This window comes from Maylandia zebra, linkage group LG16 (genome assembly GCF_041146795.1).
Source record: "Maylandia zebra isolate NMK-2024a linkage group LG16, Mzebra_GT3a, whole genome shotgun sequence".
NCBI classification, from domain to species: domain Eukaryota; kingdom Metazoa; phylum Chordata; class Actinopteri; order Cichliformes; family Cichlidae; genus Maylandia; species Maylandia zebra.
In genome coordinates this window covers 10,499,454-10,514,029 of record NC_135182.1, presented here as the reverse complement: position 1 = coordinate 10,514,029, position 14,576 = coordinate 10,499,454, and the positions used below count along the sequence as shown (strand labels likewise).

Here is a 14,576-nt window from a genome sequence, read left to right as displayed (position 1 = left end):
CACACGCTAACACACACAAACGCAACTTTGTGTACCTAACTGTCTTGAGGTAAGCTGTAATGAAAGCCGACAGTGAATGGTGGACAAAGGCGAGCATCCTCTGTTACCCATAGATCCAGAGCTTTGCTCAGTGGCAGCATCTCAGCAGCTTCAACAAGCCTCCAATCCCTGTACCCTGTCCTTCTCACAGCAGGTCATGTAATGACTTACAGATTGTTTCATAACTGATTGTTTAATCTAGCACACAATCCAGAAATCTACCTATGACACACTTAACTTTTAACTCTGATATTTTCAGTCTTCAAATCAGGACTATGAGTCCAAACCAAAAACAAACGACTGTCACATTTTGTCTGTCTTTGTGCTCATTCTGGATCTTTAATGTAATTGTGTTTTTGTCACTTTTTGGAATAATTTTGTTTGTAATTGGTATTTTTTTCCACCTGTCTTGGTGATCGTTCTGTGTATGAGTTTACTTCATACAGAGGCTCTGGTGTCCTCTAGGGTGCATTAAATAAGCCATCCAAGGAGAAGAGCATAGCTTGTTTTACAAAATGTGATGCTGAGATGTGGCCTTACGGATGGATCAATGAGGAGGCCAGGCTTCTTAAGCACAGGGCAGCACAGCCAGCCAGGCAACCTTGGAAACACCAGAGTGTAGTGATGGACATGTAGGGGACAATGAGCACTTATTTATAGATAAGAACATCTTGTCTGGCTGTGACACAAAGAACATGTTTACTTTAACATTTTGGATTATTAAATGGAACCTGTTATGCTTATTTCCAACCCAATATTCCGAACTTGTTGTTTTGCACTTAAAACTCAGCCGCAGTGCATTCATGGGTAGAGTCAGTGTGTCTGTGCATAGCTTATTTAGCAAGTCACAAATGCACAACAGTGGCAGAAGAGATCAAAAGTTTCACAGCTTTAGTACTGTTTACCTTCACTGGCAACATCTTAGATTATTACTTGGGTTTGGCTGGGGTTGCTCTGACTTTCCAAGTTGGTAATCAAAGTTGAGGGAGCATTCCAGAAAGAAATTCCAACTGGGAACTCAGAAATTCTGACTTCTGACTTAATCTGGAACACACTATTAAACAACAGATGGGTGGGGCATATGTGCACAGCCTTATTTAGGAAATCCCATAGACAGCATATAAAAAACAGAAGTAGCTACTGAGTCATGAGCTGTTGGCTTTGGATTCTGCGTTTGAAACTTCAATGTTAAGTGTACTACCATCATATTTTTAGCGCCAAAAGTAACCAAATTTAGTCCAGAGGGTGGATTTATCAGCAAATGTACAGTTGGTTAGCACGTTGCATTTACAAGTGGTAGGGGTGCAACGTTCAAACAAGTTCAACAAAAGCACGAGTCCATGTCAGCATCTCATAGTGGTGGAGGTGACGTTGAAAAGACAAATATTAGCTGCAGCTACCTGTGTGAGCACATCTGTGATTTAAAGCAACTCTGCCAGTTCAGAATTTTAACATGGCAGTCTATGGGGATTGACTCACTTTGGAGCCACCGCCGCAGGAACTGACATAATACAGAGTCAATAAAGAGAGTGTGAAATGGAGCATCAAAGCATCCTGAAAACATGAGCTTTTGGCTCATATGATGATGTCATTATAAATCATGGTTAATATAATAACAACAAACCTAATATGGAAATTATACTCTTTTAAGAGCTGTTTTTACCATTATGTTGTTTGTCCTTTTTTTAATGATGCTTCAGTTGCTCATGCTTATGCTTCTATCTCTTGGATTATCTATGATGGATCCAGATGCCTTGTCCTCCTGTGTACTTGTCTGGTATCCTTAGCTGTCTTCTCTTGGGTTCGTGCAGACCACAAGCAGGACAGGGACATGAGCAGGGGTCCAGGTGACACTCAGCTCATTGTGGGAGTGGCTGGTAAACAATGTTGCTGTTTTCTGATTAGCTGTGCTCATACACTTTCTTTAAAGTTGATTTTCCTTCCTCATCCTTGCATGAATACACAAAGCCTGGATTTATGAGGCCTTCTTGCCTCAGGAATGTTCTTCCAGACATTCCAGATGCTTTGCCGTGTTTCCCCTTGGTGAGTGGACTTTACAAGCATAATGTGTCAAACCTTCAGTTCCTAGGCTCTCCAAATCAGGCCGTTTCAGACTACCACCTCGTGGAGCGTGGCTCTATTTAAGTCTTTGACTACAAAAAACTTCATGTTAAATAATTGACTACTATTCAAGAATTTAGATTTCTTATTACCTACTGAAACCAGGCAGTATGACTTAGACATACTCCCATCAGTAAATAATTCTGGAATTTTATTTTTTCCTCTACTATGAAGTTGTCCAGATTGGTTACAGTTGGTGATTTTAACATGATTATTTGATGAATCACTCTGACCTCTTCGCTAGAAGTTTTACCAGTATCCTTTTAAACTCGGCATGCATTTGGCTTGACACATAGCCAAAGTCCTGTGATCAGGACCTTCTGGCTGTGCATCACACAAGGCTGAGAACTAAAGATGACAGGGCTTTGGGAGAAGTGGATTCGAGTCTCTGGATCTTCTGATGTTGAGCTCTTTGGATTTGATCTTCTCTTAAAAAGCAGTTAAATCTGAGCTGATTTTTTTGCTGTCATGTTTTTATGTCATGGGTTGTGAAACATTTTGTGAAAAGTGTTCAAAGGTGCTGTATGAATAAATGTCTACTTGACTCAGGAAATAAGGAAATCCATAACAGGTCACCTTTAAGTTTAACTTATTTTTCCTTCTTCCAGCACAGCCATCAAGACACTCAAGGCATGACAAATAACACACACTGTAAAGCAATGAAAGCCACACTCCTCACTGAAGATAACTTATATATAGCCCTAGTTAGGGCTATCACTAACTTTAATTAACAGGCTAAACTAGGCGTGGCTTTACAGTCTCTGCCCAACCTCAGATTATATAAAGCACATTCATGTCATATAGTAGTGAGTTCTTGCAACCTCCTTTGCTGCATTGTTGATGGGAAGAATTTTTTTCATCTTATTTTATCCATAAAATATCCCACCCAAATCATTATTTTGTGTCAGCAAAAATTTAAAGTGACTCAAGAAAAATAATAGAGGATATTCAATCCATCTTGAGCCTTTAAAGCAATATGGCATGAATGCAGCACTGTTTTATACTGGTAAGTGGTTAAGCTGTCCTGGTGGTCTGGCCCCTGGCTGTGCTGTGCTGACCCGAATTCTCACTAGGCCTTCCTCAGATCCGCTGGCACCCAGGGGTGGGGGGGAGCGTCGTGCGCCCGTCCAGCACACGGACAGAACTCGCCAGCACACGCGACTCCTGGACACTCTGCGTAGCGCCCGCTCCTGCCAGTGTGCCAAGGCACTGCCAGACTAGTGCGAGTGCAGACAAACGCATACACACAGAGGTGCACATACACACACAAGTTCCAGACCGAGGAGGTTAGATTAGAGGTAAATGGGGAAAAAATGTCAACAAGAGTCAGAATATCAAAGGTTAAAAGGTTAAGATCTCCTTAAAATAAAATAAATGTTTAGAGGAAAATTAAACACATTAATGGAAAATTAATTGAAGTGCTTACAGGTAGAGAAATAACTGATCTAACAGAATTTGATAGGTCAAAAATGAGAGCAGGGATGTAAATAAAAGTAATAATTAAACACTGAATAACAGTGTCATTCTCATACCGGTACATAAATATGAACAGCCGCTCGCTTAGCTTAGCCTAGCATAAAGACTGAGAACAGAGAGAAAGCAGCTATCCTGGCTCTGTCCAAAGGTAACAAGACACACCTCATAAAGCTCAGTAATTAACACAGTGTATCACCAGGGTGGGACTCCTTGCTAAGCAACCACCAGAGGCTCCAGGATGTGACAAGTCCCATTCAGAACTGTGTCCAGAGAGCTTGATCAAGGAGATGATACAATGCACCTGATTTTAAACCGCCCTGCCTTCTGTATCATGTTAAAGTTTACTTGTTTTTAAAGCACTACATTATTGCACAACTCTTGAGCGTGGCTCAAGAGTTGGCAGTTAGTCTTGTAATCGGAAGGTTGCCGGTTCGAGCCCCGGCTCCGACAGTCTCGGTCGTTGTGTCCTTGGGCAAGACACTTCACCCGTTGCCTACTGGTGGTGGTCAGAGGGCCTGGTGGCGCCAGTGACCGGCAGCCTTGCCTCTGTCAGTGCGCCCCAGGGCAGCTGTGGCTACAATGTAGCTTGCCATCACACCACTGTGTGAATGCGTGGATGACTGAATGTAGCGTAAAGCGCTTTGGGGTCCTTGGGGACTAAGTAAAGTGCTATATAAATACAGGCCATTTACATTTTTTCACTCGCACACCTGTCTGGTATTCCAGCTCAAATTTTCTAACTATTCCAAAGTGTAGGACCAGAACATTAATTTGGCGATACCTTTTGGCTTTAATGCTCCAAGCCGCTGGTGCAGGCTGCAGGAGGAGCTGATAGCAGCAATAAATACTGAAATCATTCAATTTAGAACCAGCCGTTTCAACCAGGCTTTTCATAGACCATGCTTTATAGAAATGACTTTATGCTATTTTATGCTTTTGGTTTTTATAATTATTTGACTTTTCGGCCCATATAGCATTATTTAATTCAATAAATAAGACCTATTTATGTACATTTTAAATTATGATACTTTGTCCTTTCAATGTACTTTTACCACTATTAATTATTACTGTTTTTAGCTCTTATTAATTATGACATACATTTTGACATACATACCCACATAGCAGACAGGTCTGGCCCGGATCTGGTGTCAAGCCGGGCCTGCTAGCTGACTTCTGGCATAGTAAGATATGGGCCAGGCCTGGCGTAGATGGCACTGTTTATGTGATGGCATGCCACATCTGGCCCAACTGTGGTTTGGTTTATGTGGCCCACGCTCATAGAAAACAGGTCTGGCCCTGATCCGGCATCAAGCTCGCACTTCTGACTGACTGGTGTCATGGTAGGGTGTATGTGAACCAGATGTGGGCCAGCTCTGGCAATGATGACACTATTTATGTTTCTATTTTCCTATTTTAGTTAGAAGACCCAAATGCCATGCTGCAATACTACAGGGTGGGCCATTTATATGGATACACCGTAATAACATGGGAATGGTTGGTGATATTAAAGTCCTGTTTGTGGCACATTAGTATATGTGAGGGGGCAAACTCCTCAAGATGGGTGGTGACCATGGTGGCCATTTAGAAGTCGGCCATCTTGGATACAACTTTTGTTTTTTCAATAGGAAGAGGGCCATGTGACACATCAAACTTATTGGTACTGTCACAAGAAAAACAATGGTGTGCTTGGTTTCAACGTAACGTTATTCTTTTATGAGTTGTAATTTACAAGTTTCTCTTTGTTCACAGCCATTGACATGTTGAAGAGGTTAACACGTGAGGAGCAGATCGAAATTGTGTTGATATCTGGTGAACGCAGTAACCGGGTCATTGCAGCATATTTCAATGCAAGACACCCTACGAGACCACCCATCTCCCATGCTACAGTTAGCAAACTGCTTGCTAAGTTTCATGAAACTGGTTCAGTGTTGGATTTGCCAAAATGTGGACGCAAGAAAACTGTCACTAATGAAGAAACATCAGTGGCTGTCCTAGCTTCATTCAGCAAGAGCCCACAGCATAGCACTCGCCGCATGTCACTGGAGAGTGGCATTAGTCGAACATCCCTTCGGCGGATATTAGCTACTCACAAATGGCACCCTTACAAACTCCAGCTACTGTAGCATCTGTCACGGTACAGGGCCATGAGGCCCAGGGTTTAAGTTCTAATGCATATTTTTGTATCCACATGTGTAGTTTAACGCATCTAGTTGTTTTCTAGTTTGCAGTTTAGTCCTTGGTTTCTTAGTCCCTTTTGTCATCTCTCCCTGGTCCATGTGTCTACCTGTCATGTTTCATGTCTCTGGTTAGGTTAAGTTCATGTTCTATCTCCATGTCTATGTCTCTGTGTTTCCTGTTTTATTTTGAAAGAGTATGGTGTTCTTTGTTCATTGTAGTTAGTGTTAGGCTGTATCCCAATTCAGGGTCTGCAGCCTTAAAGGCCACATTTTAAGGCCGATTACGTCACCGCAACGCGACAAAGGCTGTCCCAATTCGAAGGCTGCTCGAAATGCGGCCCTCAAATGCATCCTTCATTTCCCTGAATTTTAAGGACGTGGCGGTGTAGACTTCGTGACCCAACATATCCCAGAATGCATAGCGCGGCGGTGGGTGTGGATAATTTTGCCGAAAAAAACGGCGGACGAGGGGCGCCCGAAGAGTAAACTTTAAGTAAGTACTGAATATTATGTCACTTATTTATGTGCAAATGTTTAATAACGAAGAACATGAAAACATTACTGTTGGCCACATGTCGGCAAAGTTATGTGACATTAGTGACGTTTGTACAAACTTGGTTTTAAAGCCTTTACTTTAAAATATACGCCGTTCAATAGCTGACCTTAATCTTACAGAGAATGATCAAAGCTCATGTAGAAACAAACAAACAAATGAACAAAATATGTTCTCCTTCATTTCTGTCAAACAATGCTGTATGTAACGTTTCCAGCTGTTAGTATCATGGTTGCTAGGCAACCTGGGAGCGCAACGGAGGCTAGACCGTCCCATTTCACAAGCCTCGCACTTCCGGCCTTAGCGGTCTTTAAGTACGCGGCCCTTGAGGATCGTTGAGGCTGCGTACTTTAAGGCTGCAGACCCTGAATTGGGATACAGCCTTACTCTCCCCTGTATTGTCATTATGTTTCCTTCTAGTCAGCTGTGTTCTCATGTGTCTCCACTTCCCATGATCACCTCGTGTGTATTTAAGTCATCAGTCTTCCTTTGTTTGTCGCCGCGTCGTCTGTTCAACTTCACCCATGTTACGCCAGGTTTCAGGACTCTGTGCTGGTCATGTTGCTTACGTGTATACGTTTCATAGTCCTTTGTTGTTCCAGCACAGAGTCCGGTTCATAGTAGTCTCCCATATGCATCGTTGTCACCCTGTCTTTGCTTTCCCTGCTGTCTGAGTTTAGTGTCAGTTCTTAGTTTTCCCAGTTCAGCTTCTAGTTTAGTTTTGCCTCTGTGCTTTCTGTTGTTTGCCACATTAATCAGCCCAAATAAAGGCTCGCTTTTCGTTTCAAGTTCAATACTGTCTCCTCATCTATGTCTGCACCTGGAACCTCATACTCCCACACATGGTCCGCAGACCGTGACAGCATCTCAACGAGGATGACCCAGATCGGTGCACAGAATTTGCAGAATGGGCAAAACAAAGATTGGAACAGGACCCTCAGTTCACGCAGAAGATTTTGTTCAGTGATGAGGCAAACTTTTATGTGAATGGTGAAGTTAACAAACAAAACCACCGCTATTGGTCTGACACTAACCCACATTGAATGGATCCCTCCAAGACTGTTGGAACAACAAAAGTGATGGTTTGGTATGGTATATGGGGTACATCGATAGTGGGTCCATTCTTCATCAATGGAAACCTCAAGGCCACTGGATATTTGAAATTGCTACATGATGATGTGTTTCCCTCTTTATGCACTGAAGCTGGCACGTTCCCTGAGTTTTTCCAGCAGGATGGTGCACCACCACATTATGGGTGCCAGGTCCGAGCATTCCTAGATGAACAGTTTCCTGGAAAGTGGATTGGTCGTCGCGGGCCAGTTGAATGGCCGCCAAGGTCTCCCGATCTGACCCCCTTAGACTTTTATCTTTGGGGTCATCTGAAGGCAATGGTCTATGGTGTGAAGATACGAGATGTGCAGCACCTGAAACTACGGATACTGGATGCCTGTGCTGGCATTTCTCCTGCGGTGTTGCTATCAGTGTGTGAAGAGTGGGAGAAGAGGGTTGCATTGACAATCCAACACAATGGGCATTGAACACATTTTATAAGTGGTCAGAAACTTGTAAATAACTCATGAAAGAATAAAGTTATGTTGAAACCAAGCACACCATTGTTTTTCTTGTGACATTACCAATAAGTTTGATGTGTCACATGGCCCTCTTCCTATTGAAAAAATAAAAGTTGTATCCAAGATGGCCGACTTCTAAATGGCCACCATAGTCACCACCCATCTTGAGGAGTTTGCCCCCTCACATATACTAATGTGCCACAAACAGGACTTTAATATCACCAACCATTCCCATGTTATTACGGTGTATCCATATAAATGGCCCACCCTGTATACTGCTATGGTAGCCAACATTTCAAATGCAGGTTTGACAGGTTTGTGAGTGAACACTTTATCCAAAACCTAGTGAGGGTTTACTCATGTTTACTACTGGGTGGCTGTAGCTCAGAAGGTAAAGCAGGTCACCTACTGATTAGAAGGTTAGTGGATCCCTGGCTCTTCCAGTCTGCATGTCAAAAGTGTGAATGTGTATGCATGTAGTTAGGAAGCCCTCAGTTTAGAGAAAGTGTGTGATTGGGTGAATGTTGTATAGAGTAATCCGGGAGAGTAGAAAAGTGCTATATAAGAATCAGTCCAGTCACTGTCTGAACAGAGTTTTGTCATGTTACTTTTGCACTATTATGTTCCAGCGCATGTTGTTATTACATGGCTTGATTAAGGTACACATTAGGCTGACATCTGGGGCCAGAGTTGAAACTGTTCTGGGCCAGCAGTGTGTCTGCAACTGGCTTTGTGCTGGCCCATGTGTGGGCCACCTCTGGCAAACCAGATCTGGGCTACCAAAGGGCCATCATTCTTTGCGGTATGTGGGCCATGTGTAAGCACATTGTGTGGGCAGATCTGGGCCATACCAATTTTGCTATCTGGGTAGTTATAAGCTAATATCAATATAGTTATATTATATCTTATCAAGTTTTATGGTCCTCAGCCGGAAAGGGGTGGAGTGCCCACTCTGGGTCAGGGACGAGTTCTTGCCCCAAGTAAAAAAGTTTAAGTATCTCGGGGTCTTGTGACAGGAGAAGGGAGCGGGAGATCGACAGACGGACTGGTGCTGCAGCTGCAGTGATGTGGACGCTGCAAAAGCGAAGCTCTCAATTTAACTGTCAACCTACATCCCTATCCTCACCTATGGTCACAAGCTGTGGGTAGTGACCAAAAGAACGAGATCGTGGATACAAGCGGCGGAAATGGGCTTCCTCCGAAGGGTGACTGGCCTCTCCCTTTGAGATAGGGTGAGAAGTTCGGCCATCCGGGAGGGGCTCAGAGTAGAGCCGCTGCTCCTCCACATCGAAAGGAGCCGAGGTGGTTCAGGCATCTGACAAAGATGTCTCCAGGGTGCCTCCTGGGTGAGGTGTTCTGGGTATGTCCCACCAGAAGGAGGCCCTGGGGCAGACCCAGGACCCACTGGAGAGATTATATCTCTCGGCTTGTCCGGGGAACGCCTTGGTGTTGCCCCGGACAAGCTGAAGCAGGTGGCTGGGGAGAGGGATCTCTGCTTGGGCTGCTGCCCCGGCCCCGGACAAGCGGAAGAAGATGGATGGATGAATGGATGGATGTTTTATGTTTTTCATTTATAAGAAGTAGTGCTTATTTTTATTATTTGGTGGGGTTTTGCTCTGCCTTGTTGTCAGCTTGTTAGTCATCTGTGAAGTGCTTTGCAGTGCTAACCTGCAAGTCTTTATAGGTAAAAGGACTGACTGACTGGTCCAAGCCAAAACACAATATGGTGCATAATCCCCTGTAAAACAGCAAAATGTCTTTTCTCCCTGTTGATTTTTTCACAGGTTAAACAAATGAGGTTTGAGGTATGAGCAAAGGCTTCCTGTATCTAGCGTTTATGCTAAGCTAAGCTAATCAGGTGCAATTTCAAGATATGTATTCACCATACAGACATGAGATGGGTATTTATTGTCTTATCTACAGTTCCTTAAGAAAATAAATAAGCGCATTGCATCCTTAATGCCGGACTGTGTTTCTCAGTCATTTGTGGCGTTAGAATAACAGTAACAGTAAAAGCAATTAGCAATTCATCCCCAGTGGCCACTAGAGCATGTGCGCCATGTGAGGAAACACTCAGTAAACCTACCTTGGCATCTTTGGCGTAGTAGAGAGTTCGTCCTCTCAGTTTGAAGTAGCGCTTTTTCCACCTCTGGAATGAGCTAGTCTGTTTCAACAGCAATCCCTCCTTTATACTTGTCTGCAGGGAGACAGAAAGACATCACAGAAATAAAACATATATATCAGAGGAACCTTCAGTCAAAAAGTAGCACAGACCTTCTCTCTCTCTCTCTCTCTTTTACAAATGTAGAAGGCACTCTTTGATTTATCTACAGGAAACTGATTAGATAAAATGTGCCTACTGTCTGTGATCGTGTGTGCATGTGTGTGAATGTGAACAGCAATTTTATGCATGGGAGACAAGGAATAGGACAAAAGTAGAGAAGAAAGGAAACCCATTACACACACACCAGAGGAAACAAAGAAGTAAAAGGAAAGAAAGATTAAAGGGAAAAGAAAGAAGGAAAGATAGAAAGAACAGTAACCCACTGACTGCTTAAGTGTGGCCAGCTTTTTCAAGTATTAAGATAAGATAAGATAAGATAACTCTTTATTGTCATTGCACAGTCATACATAGTACAGTAGTACAATGAAATTGGAAAAACTGTCCTACGTCGGCACTACATATAACACAACACGACACGATATGACACATCACAACGTAACAAACAACACAACACAGTATATTAACTTAGTATAAAAAAGAAGAATAAGTGTATGTGTATTGCACACTGTTATTATTGCACATTAATTATTATTGCACCTTTACAGCTATTTACATTGATCAGGGCTATTGCCCTGTTGTAAAAGCTGTCCTTGAGTCTATTTGTTCGGGACCTCAGCAGCCTGAACCTCCTGCCAGACGGCAGCAGCTTAAACACCCCGTGTCCTGGGTGTGTGCAGTCCCGTAGGATGCTGCGTGCCCTCTTGAGACAGCGAGTGCTGTACAGGTCCTTCAGGGAGGGAAGAGGATGTCCAATGAGTTTTTGGGCCATATTGATGACCCTCTGGAGTGCCTTTCTGTGTGCTGTGGTGCAGCTGGAGAACCACACACCGATGCAATATGTCAGCACACTTTCAATGGAGCAGCGGTAGAAGACGGTCAGCAGCTCCTTCTTCAGGTCCATTTTTCTGAGGATTCTCAGAAAGTGGAGACGCTGTTGGGCCTTCTTTAAGACCGCAGAGGTGTTAGAGCTCCATTGGAGGTCTGTGTCTATGTGCACACCCAGAAACTTGAAACTGGAGACCCTTTCCACGCACTCCCCGTTGATGCTGACAGGCTGCAGCTCGGACTTCCTCCTTCTGAAGTCAACTACCAGTTCTTTTGTTTTGGTGGTATTGAGGTCCAGGTTGTTGTCTGCACACCAATCTGACAGCCTCTGAACTTCAGCTCTGTATGCAGTCTCATCTCCCCCATTTACATTTAGAGAAAAAAATGCTCACGAAAACCTGGGAAATTTTTATATTTCCAGTTACAAACAAATCGTTTATTTTAAGCGATCTCTTCATGAAGGAATCCCTAAACTTCATGTGTTTAACTGAGATGTGGCAGCAAAGCATGGATTATATTCACTTGAAGGAAATCTGCCCGGCTGGCTGCTCCGTCATCGGAACTCCACGTCTTTCGGGACGTGGCGGAGGACTCGCTGTTGTGCACTAGAACAGATTCACATGCAGGCTGATGAACTCGGACTCCTTTTCTTCACTTGAGTTGCAGATGATGTGATTTTTATCTGCGAAAAGCGCTATATAAATAAATTTTACTTACTTACTTACTAATGGGAATACCATTACAATACCACGTACTAATATGAAACATTTACAAACCTCCTATCAACATTAATTGCACTTTGGCGAACTTTAGAATAACCCTTAGCTACAAAACTGTTAGGAGTTGGGTTCTGGTTATGTGGTGCTTTTGTCTGTATGTGTTTTTTGGTGCCTCCCTTTTTGTATAGGTAGGCGGGGCAGTGAGTCACTGAACCTGGCACACCTGTTACTCATCAGATGCTTTCCTCAAAAGTGTTCTTTAGGAGCTACCTGAAAGAAGACTAGTGTCGGAGTATTGGCGTTTTTTTGGAGCATCTGAAATTCTGCCCCTGCCTGCTGGAGCCCTTGGATACCTTGGTACCAAATAAGCTCTCCAACTGTCTGTAAAGTTTACTTTAAGCTTTTCTCGGTTATCGGGCAAGACCCTCCTAATTCTCGTCCCTCTCCTTTTTTAGATCGAGTGCACTACCTGTGTGTGTTTTCGTCACCTGCACGTCCTGGCTCCGCGTCCCCATTCATACAATGTTGTATATATTTTGTCCTTGTAAATACCTCCCCCTCACTGTAAATAAACTGTCTTCACCGCAACTCTGCCTCCGTGTGTTCTGCTTCCTGGGTCCATCTGCATTTGCCATAACAAAAACAAGCTAAGGGTTTTGGTTTTGTTGGGATTACAGCCTCTAAAATCATCCAAATATTTAATTACAAGAAAAAAATAAGTCAACTTATTTAAAGTTTATTCAAATCTATTTAAAGTCAAGTCTCAAGTTATGAATACCATATCAGAGTCAAGGAGGGTTTTTTGTTAAATGCCTAAAAGAAGCACCTACCATTGCCTGGTGTCACACAAATCGCGTATATTTGACAGAGATTTTGTCAGAGTTTCCATGAGGTGTTAGGTAACTGACACTGATTTATCCTTTTAGAAGGTCACCTTATGGGGGGAAAGTTTTGAAACCTACTTTAAGACAAAGCCACTAACTGTTTCAATATATTTTTTAATAAGATTTCACTATGTTTTCCAGGATCTCTGTTTTTTTTAGTTACATTTACAATGAGGATCTCATCATTGACTTGGGGGCCTAAAAATAACTTTATATTTATACTGTTTTAACATAGTTCTCTGTTGATATTAATAATATTTTAATTGTTCCATAGTGCTTTGTAACTTACTATAACTTCCCATGTAATGAGTTTTAAAGAAGACTGAAAGCGGTTCTAATCTGAAGCACAAATCTTTCTTTGCTAATATGAAATTTTAACTGCAGATATTTTTAAGATTATGTGTTATCTACATCATCTTTGTAAGGCATCTGTAGCTCTAACCTTACTTTTTTTGTTGTTTTTTGCCTAATTAGATAGGGACAGTGAAGACTGACAGGAAAGTGGAGAGGGATGAAGACTTGTGGTAAAGGGCCGCAGGTTGGACTTGAACCCGGGCCAGCCACTCTCAGCCATATGGGCACTTGCCCATCCCAGTGAGGTAAAGTGGCGCTAACATTACTATCATTGAAAAATGTTTATAGAACAGGTTTTGGGCAGATTATGCAGTTTGCTCATGTCAGCTAGTTTTAATTTAGATGTTTTTTAAAAAGCAGTTTTATAATAGAAACTTCACTGAGTCATTTCTTCCACATGACTAACAAATTTCCTGAGCAAGCAGAATATTTCACTTTGTCCTCAGTACTTAGGTTTTATAGTGTTGAGCTTTTAAAAGGCTCAATATAGTACGAGCTATGAAAAAAACTGTCACTTCCTAATTTCTTGTTTTTTGCATTTCCCACACATTTCAGGTCATCAAACAAATATTAATAGTAACTAAAATAACCAGAGTAAATAGAAAACACACTTTTTAAATGATGACTTCATTTATTAAAGCCAAAAACCAATCCAAGCCTGCCTGGCCCTGAAAAAGTAATTCACGTAATTACTTTTTTCACATATCAACTCATTTAAATAGAATCTGTCTAAAACGGTGAAGTAAGCTAAAAGATCTCAAACATCAACACATCATGCTATGATCTAAAGAAACTCAAGAGCTAATGACAAAAATATTATAGAAATGTTATAGACATGTATCAGTCCGAAAAGGGTTGCAAAGATGTTTCTAAAGCTTTGTTATTCCAGTGAACCGTGATGAGAGGCATCAATGACTCATGCAGGAGAAATCTAAGGAACTGCACTGATCTCGCTTGTCTCAGTTAAGGTCAGTGTTCATGATTCAACAATAAGAAATGGACTGGGAAACAACTGCATACATATCGCAAACGCTTGACTGAAGTTCTTGCTCCCAAAGGTAGCACAACCAGTTATTAGGTTTACTGGGGAATAACTTTTTTACACAGGGCCAGGTGGGTTTGGATAACTGCAATACAAACTGCATTTTGTATTTTCTCAGATTGTCTTTGTCTAATATTAAAGTGTCTTTGATAATCTGAAGCATGTAAGTGTGACAAATATGCAAAAAAGAAATCAGGGAGGAGGCAAATCCTTCTTCGCAGCTCTGTACGCACACAGATGGAAATGCTGCATGGAAGGACATCATTCTCTCTGGGCTCACAGAGGAGAGGTGGGCCCCACACACACATGTGTGCACACACATACAAAATGAAATGTGCACACACACACACACACACACATGCAAGGCTATTTATAGCAAAGGAAAGCTGCTCTCTTAGGGGAGAATTACAAACAGACACGGAGGCCTGAAGCTGACATCCTGCCCACCAGCTGTGTCAACTTAAACACAGAAAACACGGCTGTAGAATAAAAGCTCACTGTGGATGAACATCACACAGACTGGTTATGTCA

At 42.4% G+C, this 14,576-nt stretch overlaps 1 protein-coding gene across 4 annotated transcripts in view; it reads right to left on the bottom strand.

The window, feature by feature from the left end:
• dgkh (diacylglycerol kinase, eta) overlaps positions 1-14,576 on the bottom strand; it is an 80,283-nt gene that overhangs the window by 56,175 nt on the left and 9,532 nt on the right. For 3 of the 4 annotated variants that reach the window (XM_004572980.4, XM_004572983.4, XM_076874595.1), the window contains exon 3: positions 10,024-10,134. In XM_004572980.4, coding sequence (XP_004573037.1) covers positions 10,024-10,134 — 111 coding nt within the window. Of the gene's footprint in view, positions 1-3,218; positions 3,357-10,023; positions 10,135-14,576 lie in introns of those variants that run through there. The other variant, XM_076874597.1, reaches the window with a different exon arrangement.